Source organism: Pteropus vampyrus, unplaced genomic scaffold, assembly GCF_000151845.1.
Source record: "Pteropus vampyrus isolate Shadow unplaced genomic scaffold, Pvam_2.0 Scaffold58, whole genome shotgun sequence".
In the NCBI taxonomy this organism is placed as follows: domain Eukaryota; kingdom Metazoa; phylum Chordata; class Mammalia; order Chiroptera; family Pteropodidae; genus Pteropus; species Pteropus vampyrus.
The window spans coordinates 43,099-57,011 of NW_011888839.1; the positions used below are offsets into that span (position 1 = coordinate 43,099).

The 13,913-nt window shown below is 33.0% G+C and overlaps 1 protein-coding gene across 1 annotated transcript in view; it reads left to right on the forward strand.

Annotated features, from left to right (window-relative positions):
* Positions 1 to 13,913, forward strand: part of SNX3 (sorting nexin 3) — a 35,024-nt gene that overhangs the window by 13,080 nt on the left and 8,031 nt on the right. The window contains exon 2 of the mRNA XM_011360687.2: positions 13,717 to 13,812. Within this exon, the coding sequence (XP_011358989.1) occupies positions 13,717 to 13,812 (96 nt within the window). The remainder of the gene's footprint in view (positions 1 to 13,716; positions 13,813 to 13,913) is intronic.

Consider the following 13,913-nt stretch of genomic DNA (forward strand, 5'->3'; position numbering starts at 1 on the left):
GACCAAAACACCTCAGATTTCCACCGGTCTAAGGTTTGGCAGTTGTTCTTCAGTAAATGCTTTTCAGTTTGTTATGTCTTTGGCCAATTCCCAGAATCCTGATACGGTTGTTTTGACACGTTTGTCTATTTTATTGCTGATTTTTTAAGGAGAGGCTTTGCCAAGCTCCTCACTCCACCATGTCAGCTTCTCTAGACTTACCTTTTTACATTATACCTTTATTTTAGGTTCCATATTTTTAAGAGAAAAGGTTTTTATCATATTATTATGCTTTAATGTTAACTTACAGGTGCTTAGAAGCACTTTTTAATGTAATGTTTAAATGTTTTTGCAAGCCTCTTAACCAAGTATTAACTTAGCTCCTTGTAGATAGTAGATGTTAAGATATTTTATTAAAAGCTTACTAGAATTTTTAAGCTTTATTTACTTAATATCTGCTTTTGGTCTGGTATTATAACAGTAGTGTGCCTTAAGAGCATGAACTTTGAACTTGAACATGTGTTCAGTCCTTCCTTTCTCTGTTAGTAGACATGTGATTCTGAGCAAGTTACCTAACTCCTCTTTTTTAGTTTCTTCAGCCATAAAGTAGAACTTCAGAAGATTAAATGTGACATGTGGCATAGTATTTACCCTACAGTAAGTATCCAATAAGTGATTTGTGAAGTAATAATAGTTGCTAGTTAATTATTGAAGTGGCAGTTATTTGAATTATCTTTATTTTAAAGATGATGCAACTCAGATTTGGAGAAGGAAAGTCATTTGACATGGTTCATATTGTTAATGAGTCCAGAACTTGAACCAGGTCTGCTCGACTTATTCATCTGTTCCCTGCTGCTCCCAGGAATCAGATATAGGGTCACAAATTTGTGATTACCTCCTCTGAAGCTAAATCCGCAATCATATAAAAGAAATACTGAATGAATATATATATATACACACACACACACTCACACACTCACTCATATATGTTTGCTTACATTTTTCCCCCAACAATGTAGCATGTCAGGAACTTCCACCACTAAAAGTAATATAGCAATTGTTTGAACCTTAAGTGTCTCTCTGCGATACAAACTTAATGACTTTAACCTTGATTATCTTTAGTGAATGGAAAAAGCAGAGACTTTAAACTCTTCATTTACAAAGTTGAACATCTAAACTTGAAAACTTTTGATTCATAATGGTATAAGCATCCATAGAAGTATAGTTATAAAATTTTCTATTAGTTTTTAAAGCCTTTAAGTGTAAAAGGTTGTGTGTGCATGTCTTTATCATAATAATGCACTCCTCAGTGGTGTATTTTCTTACAGATGCTTACCCCCATGGTATTCCAGTATCCTTAATTTCTGTCTCTTTACCCTGACCTGTCTTGTCTGTATAAAGTCTGCTAAGTCAGGAAACGTGTCCATATACTTAATGTTCCTGGTAGATTCTCAATTAACACCTTTTGTGCTGTATATTTTATTAGCATTCTAAATAACATCAGTTTAATGGCTTAAGAGACTTAATATTTATAAATGTCATGACTTAAAATATCTTACTTACATTCTTCCAAGTAGAGTTTGGGGACTAAAGGTGAAAGATCCGGAGTGATTTCCTTTTCTTACAAACTTCACAACTCAGGACAAGGAAGAGGACGTATGAGGAGAAAGAGCTAGACAAAAGTACTCAGAAGGAAACTTAAATTATGAGGAAAAGAACCAGAATACCCTGCTCTCCCGCTCCACTTCAAACACCAATTATACCCAACAGTTAAAAAATAAGAATGTATGCTGGCCAGAAATTTCTAAAAATCACACTGACCTAATTATATATTGAAACCTTTAGTGACAAGTTGCAATTCTTCTTACAGCCTGTGCTCTCAGCCATGTTTATTATGCGGATTCTTAGAGAATTACTTACTACTTCTAATAAAAAGATTTTGTTAGTGGTTTGAGTACTTTCAGGTTATTACAACAGTAATGACTCTTTGTGGGGCTTTATAAAAGGAGTAAAATAATGCTGCTGTCAATATGTAGGGGTTAATATAATCTAGTTCTTATTATAGCTAACCACTGACTAGATGAGAAAGGAATCTATTAATATAGATTATTACTCATGTCTTAGAGAATTGACTCATTAAACAACCTTATTCATGTTTTTATAGTTGTCCAGATAATATTTTGTTCTCCAAAGAAATATCTCAGCTTCATTCTTTTATAATATAGATGACAAACTATTTCATACTATCTATTCCTAGAGGTTTATCAAGTTACTTAGAGAAAGCAACTCTCAATCATCTATTACAACTTTTATTTTTAAAATTGCCTTTGTTTAAGAATGAAAAAACTTCAGCTCATTTTATCAGCTTCTTAAGTTATGAAGGAATACTTCCTTTGCTGAATAATCCAGAATCAATTAACTGGGAATTTCCTGAGAATCGCTGCTACTCAGAACATAAGTCAAGAGCTAATAAGGAAGCAAAAAAATAAACAGCAAAGAGTTAAAAATTTTCAAAAGTCTGTTTGTTTTAGATACCACATTTTTATATTTAAATATTATCCTTTCAATCTTCTCAGGTTACTGATTCAGTTATCTATTGCTGTGTAACAAACAACCTCAAAAGTTGGTGGCTTAAAATAACAACAGTTAACATTCACTTTAGCACAGTTGTGCAGTTTGGTCAGTTCTTAGAAGGGGCAGCTTATCTCTGTTCTCCTTGATATCTGCTGGAGGAGCTTGACTGGGACTGGAGGATTTATTTCCAAGATGACACAATTGTATGACTGGCTGGCAAGTTAGTGGGGCTACCACTGGGAGCTGTTAATTGGGTCCTGAGTTTTCCTCCATGAATAACTAGACTTCTAACAGAATAATGGTGACTGGGTTCCAAGAGAGAATGTCCTTCCAAGAGGACGTCTTGGAACATCAAGCCCCAGTCACAAGTATTTGCTAATATACTATTGATCAAAGGCAGTCACATGGCCAAGCCAATGTGGGAGAGGATACAGAAAGATATAGAGGATACAAAAAGAAAAATACTGAAAGGCATGGTTTATTGTAAGGCCGCCAAAGTAATAGCCTACTACAGTTATGTACCTCTTCAATCCACAGCAAATAGCCTCTCTGGAGGCCATTTTGAAGCCTTAACATTTATAGCCTTTGGCCCAATAATTTCACTGTTAGGGGTTTGTCCTATGGAAAGTACACAAAATCCCTGGATCTCTATCAAGGTTTCATCTCTCTTTCATTCATAGCATTTTGTCTGGGGTCAGATAGCTGGTTAATACAGGAATTGGGATTAAAATCAGCGATTGTCTCATTTCAGAATTGTGTGCTTAACCATTGTATTATACCACTTCTCATGTAGATGATGTCTATGTGCAGTCATATTATCTATATCAAATGAGATGCTAATATGTTTAATAAGAATAAAATTTGTTTATATAAAAGACTGAAAGGATATAATCAAAATAAAATCTCTACAGATGAACACGTACTATTCTAATTTTTTCAATTCTAAAGATACTTTTTATGAGCCTACTATGCAAATTTCACCTAATATAGTCATATGTATGTATTTTATATCTTCTATTTCTACTTCAATTACTCTAAGTTTCTTCTTTTTTGTCTCAACAGTAAAGGTCTATGATAAATTGTGATTGAAACTGCCCCCTTCTCCATTTCATCCTATAAATATCTCTTGAGGATGATGTTTGTTTCAGATCCCTGTAAGTCCATATGTGCTTGATACTGCACGTGTAGACATTTATAATACACTTACTGAATAGAGTTTCCTAACTAATATTCTTTCACTGGTTTCCATATCGTAGTTTTACTTATAATGACTTCGCATCTCATTTCCAGTTCACTATTCTCATAGTGTTCCAAATCACTGTCCTTAAGGAAGTAAAATATCATTGCCCATATCTGTCCCATCTCAGCTAGAATCACTTGGTTATCGTACAGATTCCTGAGCCCTTCCCCCACCCCCTTTTTCACATTTCGTAGGTCTAGGGCAGAAGTTCTCGCACCTTAGAATCTCTTAAAAATACTGATGTTCAGATTCCATCCCAAACTAATTTGAATAAGATTCTTTAGGAGGTGGCGCTGGGGGCTTGTCTGTGTGTGTATGTGTGTTTAAAACTTGAGATAATTCTTATGATTAAGCAAGTTGGGAAGATATAGGAAATAGTTTTGCACTTTTAAAATTGTTTAGAAAATGTCTTAGACTATTAGTAGGCAGTTTTCTTTCAGCAGAAGCCTATAGGACCATATAAATGTTCATGAGCTATTATGAGCAAATTTTTCTTTACAGTGGAATTATTATTGCACAAGTCCATTAAAGGTTGCTCATTGAAAACCTTACATGAGCTTGCAAATGAGTCTTGTTGCCAGTTCACAAATGAAGAGTATGGACAAAGTAAGAAAAGTATATGGAATTACTTGATTTATGCATTAAACCTCCCTAGATAATCTCTACTGTTTGGGAAATTATACCATAAAAGATACTTCTCTTAAAATAACAGGAAATTGTATCACTGGAAGGCCATGTCTTTTTTTTTTTTTTTTTTTAAAGAAAGAAACTAAACTAAATACCTTGGCTTAGTGACAATCTACATTTCAAAGGTTCACCAGACTAAAAGCTTATTCTTCACTTAAATGACTTCTCCCCAGACATATTTAGAGTTCATCTAGGTTATAAACCATATCTCCAGTTATTCATGCTGTTCCAGATTGGGTAAAACAAGTATCAAAAGTACTGAAGGGAGAGGTAATAGCTTAAGCACTTCTCAGCTTATCCTTTATCTCTAGATGTAGATATTTGGAGAAATGCAGCCGTTTAATGAGAACTGTAGTGGGGCATTCTTTTACATCTCTTAGGATTGATTGAATAGAGTATGGTCTATTGAGTATACTTTTGATGTCGTTGCCAGTCTCTTTTTCAAATGTACACATGACACTATCTGAAGAAATACTAGAAACACCTAGTAAACATTTTTCTAATATCTATTGTTAAGCTATATTCAGGTGATCACATTTTGAGGCTTGGTTTTCTGCTTGGCTATCAGTGATAATCAGGTTACATATAGCTGCTGACTTTAATAGGTCAGCCTGTGTAAGTATGTAAGACCCAGCTTTTTGGAGACCGATAAAGTGGCAGTTTCCTCTGTTCAGACGTAAAGAGAGCACTTGTTTTAGAGCTTATACCATGGTTTCAAAAATCTGTTCTTTATTATGTAATGTCTGTTTGGATTCCTGATGATTTTACCATATGAGATTAGTAATATCAGGCATACAGACATCTCTTATTAACATTTTATCTCTTTGGAATTTTGTTTTTGGTATATTATTAGAACAAATGAACAGCAACAAAATAATATTGAACAGTTCTCTTCAGGTTTTTAGTATTGTTCTTTTCTAGTTTTCTGAATGTTCCAGGTATCTTATGTAATCAGTCTATCACCTTTTCATGAGTTATGTAAACTACATTCTCTTGTAAATGAAAAGGCAAAATGCACAGGAACTTGAATATTGCCCTGAATTTCTCCTAGGGCAAGTACAAATATCCATTGCTTCATTCTAACCAAGTAGACTATAAATCCTCTTCTGATTCTGTTTACTAAATCAACAAATTGTAAACATAATGTATTTACACATCTATATGTTCACACTAAATTTGGCAGAGAATAGGGCTTTCCTGCAGTAAGCCAGTCTCTTCTATTGGTTACATTCAGGTAAATAACTTCACCTAAAGATGTGAATTCTCCAAGAAGCAGACTTCTTTTTGTGCTTTGACAGTTCTATAAGTTTTAAATTTAGCTGGGCAAATTCCAGATGGCACTAAATCTTTTATTATGAAAAGCAAGAATAAGAAAAACTTATTATAAAGAGAAAAAAAAGGTAACTACTTTGGAGAAATCTGGGTGACCTAACCTTAACCAAGGGATGCAATAATAGGACAAACTGACATAATGTGCCTTCTGAGAGGCTTCAGCATTCCTGCCACTAGGAACATTGTTGTCATAAAAACTCGCAAGGAAACAGACAAACTCAAAGGTATAAGACATTTCAAATATCTGGCTTGCACTCTTTAAAATTGTCAGTGTCTTGAATAGCTAAAAGGCAGGAAGTCTGTTCTAAATTGAAGGAGACTAAAGAGATAATGAGAGAAGTGCTTTATTCTTAATGGGATTCTGGTTTTTGAGAAGTTATAAGGGATACTTTTGGAACAACTGATAAAATTTGAATATGGACTATATGTCAACCTTAAATGTCCTGTATTTGGTTTTTGTTCTGTGGTTTTATAAAAGAAGTATTTAGTGGTAAAGGGTCATAATGACTGCAGTTTATTTTCAAATAGTTCAGCAAAAATAACTGTAGAAGATTTACAAAGCAAATATAACAGTAACAATTGGTTAAAGGTATAGGGAGAGTATTATAATATTAGAACTTCTTGCTGAGTTTAAAAGACACAAAATGGATAATATGAAAAAAACAAATAACTTAGATTTACTGTGCAATTATTTTGTGCCAGGTACTGTTCTAAGCATGGTTATATGTGTTACTTCATTTCATCACTACAACTGTATGAGATAGGGTTATAAGAACATGGCCTTTCAGCATTACAAATCTTAATTATTTCAAGATAATTATCCTTTGTATGATTTCTCAAGTAGTAGAAAAGAAATCATTTATCTGTCTTGATAGAAATCACTGTTTTGATATACTCTCACACTATTATCCCCAGTTTATAAATAAGCAAATTGAAAAACAAATTAACTTGTTCAAGTTATATAACTAAGTGGCATTGCTGGTATTTGAACCCAGACAGAGAATGAGCTCTTAATCACTATCCTAATATAGAATATTAGAAAGTGTCTACTTTCATACCAAATGAATCTCTGTGAGATTCGAAAATAAGAATGAGAAAGAGTAGGGTTACTGGTTTTGATTATCTTCTCCCATAGAAGGAATGTGTCAAATGTTTTGTAAAACCATGTATTTAAAATAATCTCGTCTATGGCCGGCCATGCCACTCTGAACGCACCCAATCTCAACTGATCTCAGAAGCTAAGCAGCGTCGGGCCTGGTTAGTACTTGTATGGGAGACCACCTAGGACTACCAGGCGTTGTAGGCGATAAAAAACAAAAAATCTCAAATTATTTTTAATATATAAGTAATATATTTTTTTATTTATAACTTCAAATGATTAGTCTCCATTTCTTTAATTGAAGCATTCAGTATTTTCATTTATAATTTCTCTATAATTTTTCTGCCCTCTATTTTATTCATTTCTACTCTGGTCTTTATTACTTTCTACATGTTTTGTAATGCGGACATTTACAGCTATAAATTTCCCTCTAAGAACTGCTTTAGTTGCTTGTTGTATGATCTTTGAACCAGTCAAATATGATTTGGTTAGTGTCTAAACGTGTATAAATCATCTGGGAAAATTTTTTTTTAAGGGCCCATTCCCCTAGAAACTGATTTAGTTGATCTGAGGTAGTTCTCAGGACTGGTTTTTTGTTTTTGTTTGTTTGTTCGTTTGTTTTTAAGACTACCCAGATTACTACCATTTGAAAACTTATGGAGCTAATAAACTCTTAATGTATTTGAACACTGTTCTATATTTGTGTTATACTTCCACTTTAGTTGTTTCAAGCTACCCAGGTAGTAATTCTGAAGCTAACCATGTTGGAGAACCACTGATGTCTTTGATTTCAATAGTAGGGGGAGGGATAAGTATGGAGTAGAGCTTTGGATTGACTTTTTTTTGTTTTTGCTCTAACTTTTTAACATTGTGTCCCATATTTAGTTGTATTTTTATAGCTCCTTTTAGTGCCAGATGTGAACATCCTTGCATTCTCAGCTTCTGCCTCCCTTGATAATGTAATCTTTTTTGTAGTTTTCCAAAGAAATGTTAAATAATGGTAACAAATTAACTAGTATTTGTCTTATAATGATTAACGGAGGTGTATTTTGAATGGGGAATAAAAGTTTTTATTGACTTTATGGATTCCAGGCAACCAGCTTAACTTTTTGAGGGGCAGATAATTATAATACTCTGCTTTTTAAATTTTAGTTTGGGCCACAGCCCTGACATAGCTTTAAATTTGTAATATTGGATTTCTTATATAGCTCATATGAGAGAGTTGATGTAAATGTTTATAGGAGCTTCTGTGTTTGCTTCAGATGTATAATGAAACATTTGTAAGACTTCCATAATTGCGTGAATGAAACTGAAAAATCTAAAATAGACCAAGATTACTCAAACTCACCTTCAGCATTTATTAATAATACCTATCTATACAAAGAGGTGAAGGCTGTGTCTTAGTTTATGGTTCTTGCCTCATGACAGATTTCAGTTTTATTTGTCTCTGATCCTGCCTCTCTCTGGTCACTGTTCCTACAAAGAAAATATTTCCTACAGGTATTGTTATTTCATACAAGTGGCTGAGCTTGACACTTTCACCTGTTAGGAAAAATGACTAGTAGCTAGGGAGGAAAATAGTGGCTTCTAGTTTATGCTCAGCCTGAGCAACTAAAACAACTTTTCTTAAAATTAGGGGGGAAATATGGATGTCAGGATGAGAGAATACTAAATCTTACCTTTTAAATTTCAAAAGTTTTAGTCATCTTAAAGTAAGGTAACCATATTTCAGTCTGATTTACATTTAATTTCAGAATTCAGCACATTCTCGCTGAATAAGTCTAAACATTTTAAATGATATCCAAAGTAAAACCTTGAAGAGATTTCTGCTATAATTTGCCTCAGTAGTCTGACTCTTGTCCATACCCTTCAAGCAGCTAAACCTTAGAACTAACTAGAACCAACGGTTCTTTTTTTTTTCCTTTTTGAGGTATAATTGACATATAACATTATATTAGTGTCAGGTGTACAACATAATGATTTGATATATGTATGTATTGTGAATGATCACCACAATAAGTTTCATTAACATCTCACCATACAGTTACAAAAAAAATTTGTGTGTGTGTGATGAGCAAGAACTAATTGTTCTTAATGCTCACCTATACACATAGTTAATCTGTTGAATTCTGTGGCTTCTATCTCTATGGTAAATTCTCTGTTCTTTTTTTCTGTTTCAAAGATATTTTTCTGTTATTAACTCCTGGTGCTTGCAGGTAAATAGGTAGGCCAGACAGGGCACATTTAACCTTCTTGGTTTTATTTCCCACCATCTCCTATGCTTTGAATATATAAGAATTACTTCCTAAATATACTTGTTTCTTCTCTGCAGGCAGTTCACACTATTTTCACCATTCTTGGCTATATTCCTAAGGAATGGCTGGCTCCATATGTTAAAAGAATACAGGCCAAACCAATTCTTTGCTGCCTTTTTTTATTATTATTATACAACTGTTATCATACTATATATACTGTTTTGAAACTTCTTATACTTAACACATCTCAGGCAGGCTTCCTGATTAGTTTATGGCTAAGTTATATTTTGTAAAAGCTGTGTAAAATTTCATTTTATGTTTGTAAAAGTTTAGGTTTTTAGTTTTGTTTTGCTATTACATAAACAATGCTAATGTAAAGTTCTATGCACCAATATCATTTTATATGTGTGGAAATATTTGTAGGTTAATTCCTAGTGTAATTGTTAGCACAAAAGATACATGCTTTTAATATAGTACAGCATAGGGAATATAGTCAGTGATATTGTAATAACTATGTATGGTGTCAGATGGGTACTAGATTTGTTGGGGGTGATCACTTCATAAAGTATGTCATTGTCTACTCACTATGTTGTACACTTGAAATTAATACAGCATTGTATGTCAACTGCAATTTTTAAAAATAAAACAAAAAAGGAGTGATAGTTATCGCCAAAATGCCCTACTTAAAGGTTGTACCAAGTTTTCACTACCACTATCAGGTTTTTTAGATGTCTCTACTCTCATCATCACTGAATATTAAAATTTAATACCTGCCTGTCTGATAAATGAAAATGGGATCTTATTGTTTTAACTAACTCTGTGTGTGTGTGTGTGTGTGTGTGTGTGTGTGTGAGAGAGAGAGAGAGAGAGAGAGGGAGGGAGGGGGAGGGAGGGGGAGGGAGAGAGAGAGGTTGGACATTATTGGACATTAGTTTTCCTGTGTTCTTCCTGTTTTGTTTGTTGGGTTATTCGATCTTTCTTTCATTGATTTCTAAGTTCTTTACCTTTTAATGAAACTATCTCCTTGTTTTATGTTGCAAACATTTGTCTACAATTTGTTCATGATCTTTCAACTTGATTTTGTTTATGGCGTATGGTATTTTTAACCATATAAATGTAGTTTTTTATATGTGTATCTTCTAACCTCCCTAATATAAGCTTCATAAGGGCCAGGACAGCTTCTTATTCATCATTATATTCCCCACTTTATCCATCACTATGCCCTATTATAGATACCCCCAAACTGTAATAATTGAATCTTCCCGAAACTGTAGGAAAAAAATTATTATCCTTACTTTTTAAAAAACCAAAATAGAGCATTTTATAAAGGTGTTAAATAAGTTGAAAGCGATGACTCACAAGAGTTTATAATCAATAGTGATAGTTCAGTGGCTTAAACAAGAACCTTAGCATTTTTCATTTGTACTTTTATCAAGTTGAATTGAAAGTCCTTGTGATGAGCAGAAAGACATTAATAAGCAAATTTACCACTCTAAATTTAATGAGCAAATAATTTAAAGAATTACTTGATGTGACATTTATCAAAACTATAGCAGACTTCATATAAAGAGAAATCATAGCCAGCTGAGAAAACTGTTTTCTTAAATTAACCATGATCCTTTTTTTAAATGTATAATCTATCAAACTATTAGCTAATCGTAGAAAGGATTAGATTTTTTCTCCCTCCCACTCCCTTTCTAACTGAATCAGATATAATCACGATTGTGTCAAAAGTTCAAAAGGGAAAATGGAAGGTAAAATGAGCTGAATTGGCCCTCTTCCCTCAACATCGTACCTGTAAGCTTGATATGTTGTTTCAGAGATTAACTTTATAGACTTCCGTGCCCAGAAGTATGAAAATTCTTAGGGAACTCTTTTCACAAGCTTGATCTTAACATATTGAATAAAGAGAGCAGCTAATCCCCTTTGTTAAGTAATTTGAGAGGAGGGAATTCAAAATGTAAAATCTCACCTGCAGAAAACACTCAATTCTGTAAAGGCCTTTCTATCTTTAGACACTTACAAAAGACTTAATATTTTAATGCGGAAGAGTGAACTTGGTTAAAAAGCCAGTGGGTGAAATTAGAGAGAAATAATCCAGTGCTTTCTTTCTGGGAATTATCATCTGGCTCTCCAGGGGACCTAATTTTATTCTTTGCGGGGAATGAGAATACCTCTCTGTACAGCAAGCCAGCATCTCTAAATATAAGCTTGACTTTTAGTATAATAAGAGTCTTGTTAGGTGCAATTTACTCTTAGTCATTAATACAATGAACAAATGTTGTGGTTACCTGGGAAAGAAAATTCAAGTGCTTTTAAACCTCTTGTGAGATTTGGTTTCATGCTTGAAACCTATACAGTGTTATGCCCAATAGCATCTGTAGAAGATTCCAAGCTATAAGGTATACAACGTAGAGAAGTTAATACACTTTGGAAAAATTTAGACCATTACAAAACGGCTTTAAGGTCCTGAATAAAAAGTGTTTCTTTAGCTGAATGACAATTACCAGTGGCATTAAGTTTAACAAATGATTGGAATTTTCTTGAGTGAATTTTATGTGATAATGATGTCCCTGTATACAAAATAGGAAGCCAGTCTTTCTTTCTAGTGGCACTTTTTTCTTTTCAGCTATAAAACAGTTTGCAGTTCTGCAAGTGCAAAGACTGAATTAAGAACAAAATATAACCTGAGAGGATATACAGTTGACACTTGAACAACATGGACGGTTGGAGCGCCAAACCCCACACAGTTGAAATTCCACGTGTAACTTTTAACTCCTCAGAAACTTAACTAAGCCTGCTGTTGACTGGAAGCCGTACTGAGAACATGTCTGTTAACACATATTTCGATGTTATGTGTATTATACACTGTATTACAATAAAGTAAGCTAGAGAAAAAATGTTACTGAGAAATCATAAAGAAAAAACATATATAATACTGTATTTATTGATACCATACATTTATGTCATCTGTTTACAAGATGAATCATCTTTATCTACATCTTGTACCTACATCAGGATTGCCTTACATGATACAAAACGCTGTAGACATTATGTGTGTTACACTAGACATCAAAAATGAAAAGATACTGTGAAAAATTCATGTTTATTTACAGATATAATGATTCATACATTGATAATAAAGAAGCAGCAATATGATTACTTTATGGTAGCCTAGCGTAATTGATACAACAGGAGGTGGCCAAGAAATGACCTTAGTATAGTATGTACCACAGTTAATTTTATGCAGTTATGATTTAATCTTTACATTTGTTTGCATTTCTCTAGACAGTCAATGACAGCGTGTATGTTCTGTAAGTGTGTAAGTTTTGATAAGTTTTAACTTTTTATAATAGATTTCTGCATATTTTATGGTAGTAAATGATAAAATAGACTAGCATCTACATATAGTTGATGCATTCATGACATATGTAACTTTTTTTTTTTGATATTTCTAGGCTGCACAGCTCATCTGCAAGTTTTTTTCAAATTGTTGCAAATCTCAAAAAAATTTTCCAATATATTTACGGAAAAAAAATTCATGTGTAAGTGGACATGTGCAGTTCATACCCGTGTTGTTCAAGGATCAACTATAATATTAAATAGCATTTTCAGTATGTTTCGGCATTAATTGTTAGGTCATTTCTGTATTGTACAAACTTTGTGGTATTATGGGCATTTCAAAACCTATTCTCAATAATAAAATTGTGGGGATATACAGCTTCTGCTAAATGTTCTTAATCATGAACCATTTTTAATTGTATTTGAAAGTATATTTTCTCTGTTTTTTTAGGGATCGGTAAAAGATAATAGAAATGTTCTTGTTACTTTAAGTTTAGAAATTGAGAGAAATGGTCTTTGTAAAGAACATTCTCTAAAAATTATCTTCCATTTTGATGTAACCTCAAAATGCTGGGAATTATTACGTTTTCTGTTCTTAAACTTGCCATCAGCCTGTGAATTTCTGGATCTTTGAACCTGATCTAAAGTGTATGAGTCCTAATTTCCTACTAGTGGTTAAGAGTGATTTTTCTGGCTTTTTTTTTCCTTCAGAAGACCATTAAGAATAATCCTTTATTCGTTTATGCAACATCTAATTAGTCATAATAACAAAATATTTTGTATTTTATTTCAAAGTAGTTAAGGTCTCTTTCCCCTATAAACATGATATGCTAAGGTGCTGTTGAAACTGGATAGCAATCAGACCTAGCTTTATCTTCACTCTTTTCAATTGACACTTTTACTGTTCACCGAAATAGAAAAAATTTACGTTTATTTATGTAACTAACCTCAGGCAGAATGACATCCAAAAGTATGTGTGCAAACATGTACAAACAACTTTTGAAAGTTGTACTCTAGTGTAAACATACTGTTTTAAGTTAGCTAAGTTTTATTTTGTTAGAGGTAAAACGTCACTTAATAACGTCATAACTTTATTATATTAAGGTAACCAGGCTTGCTATATTATTAATTTGACAAAGAGATCCCCTCCCTTTTTTTTGAAGTCCCTATAATATGCTTTAATTTAAGAGTGACTTTTTTTGTTTTAGACAAATCTGCCTATTTTCAAGCTGAAGGAATCTACTGTTAGAAGAAGATACAGTGACTTTGAATGGCTACGAAGTGAATTAGAAAGAGAGAGCAAGGTAAGAATTTTTTGTAATGTGATTTTAAAGCAAAACATCCCAAATTTCAATATTTAAGACTTTTCAGGAAAACTGTCTTGAATAAAGTGAGTAAAAGCAAA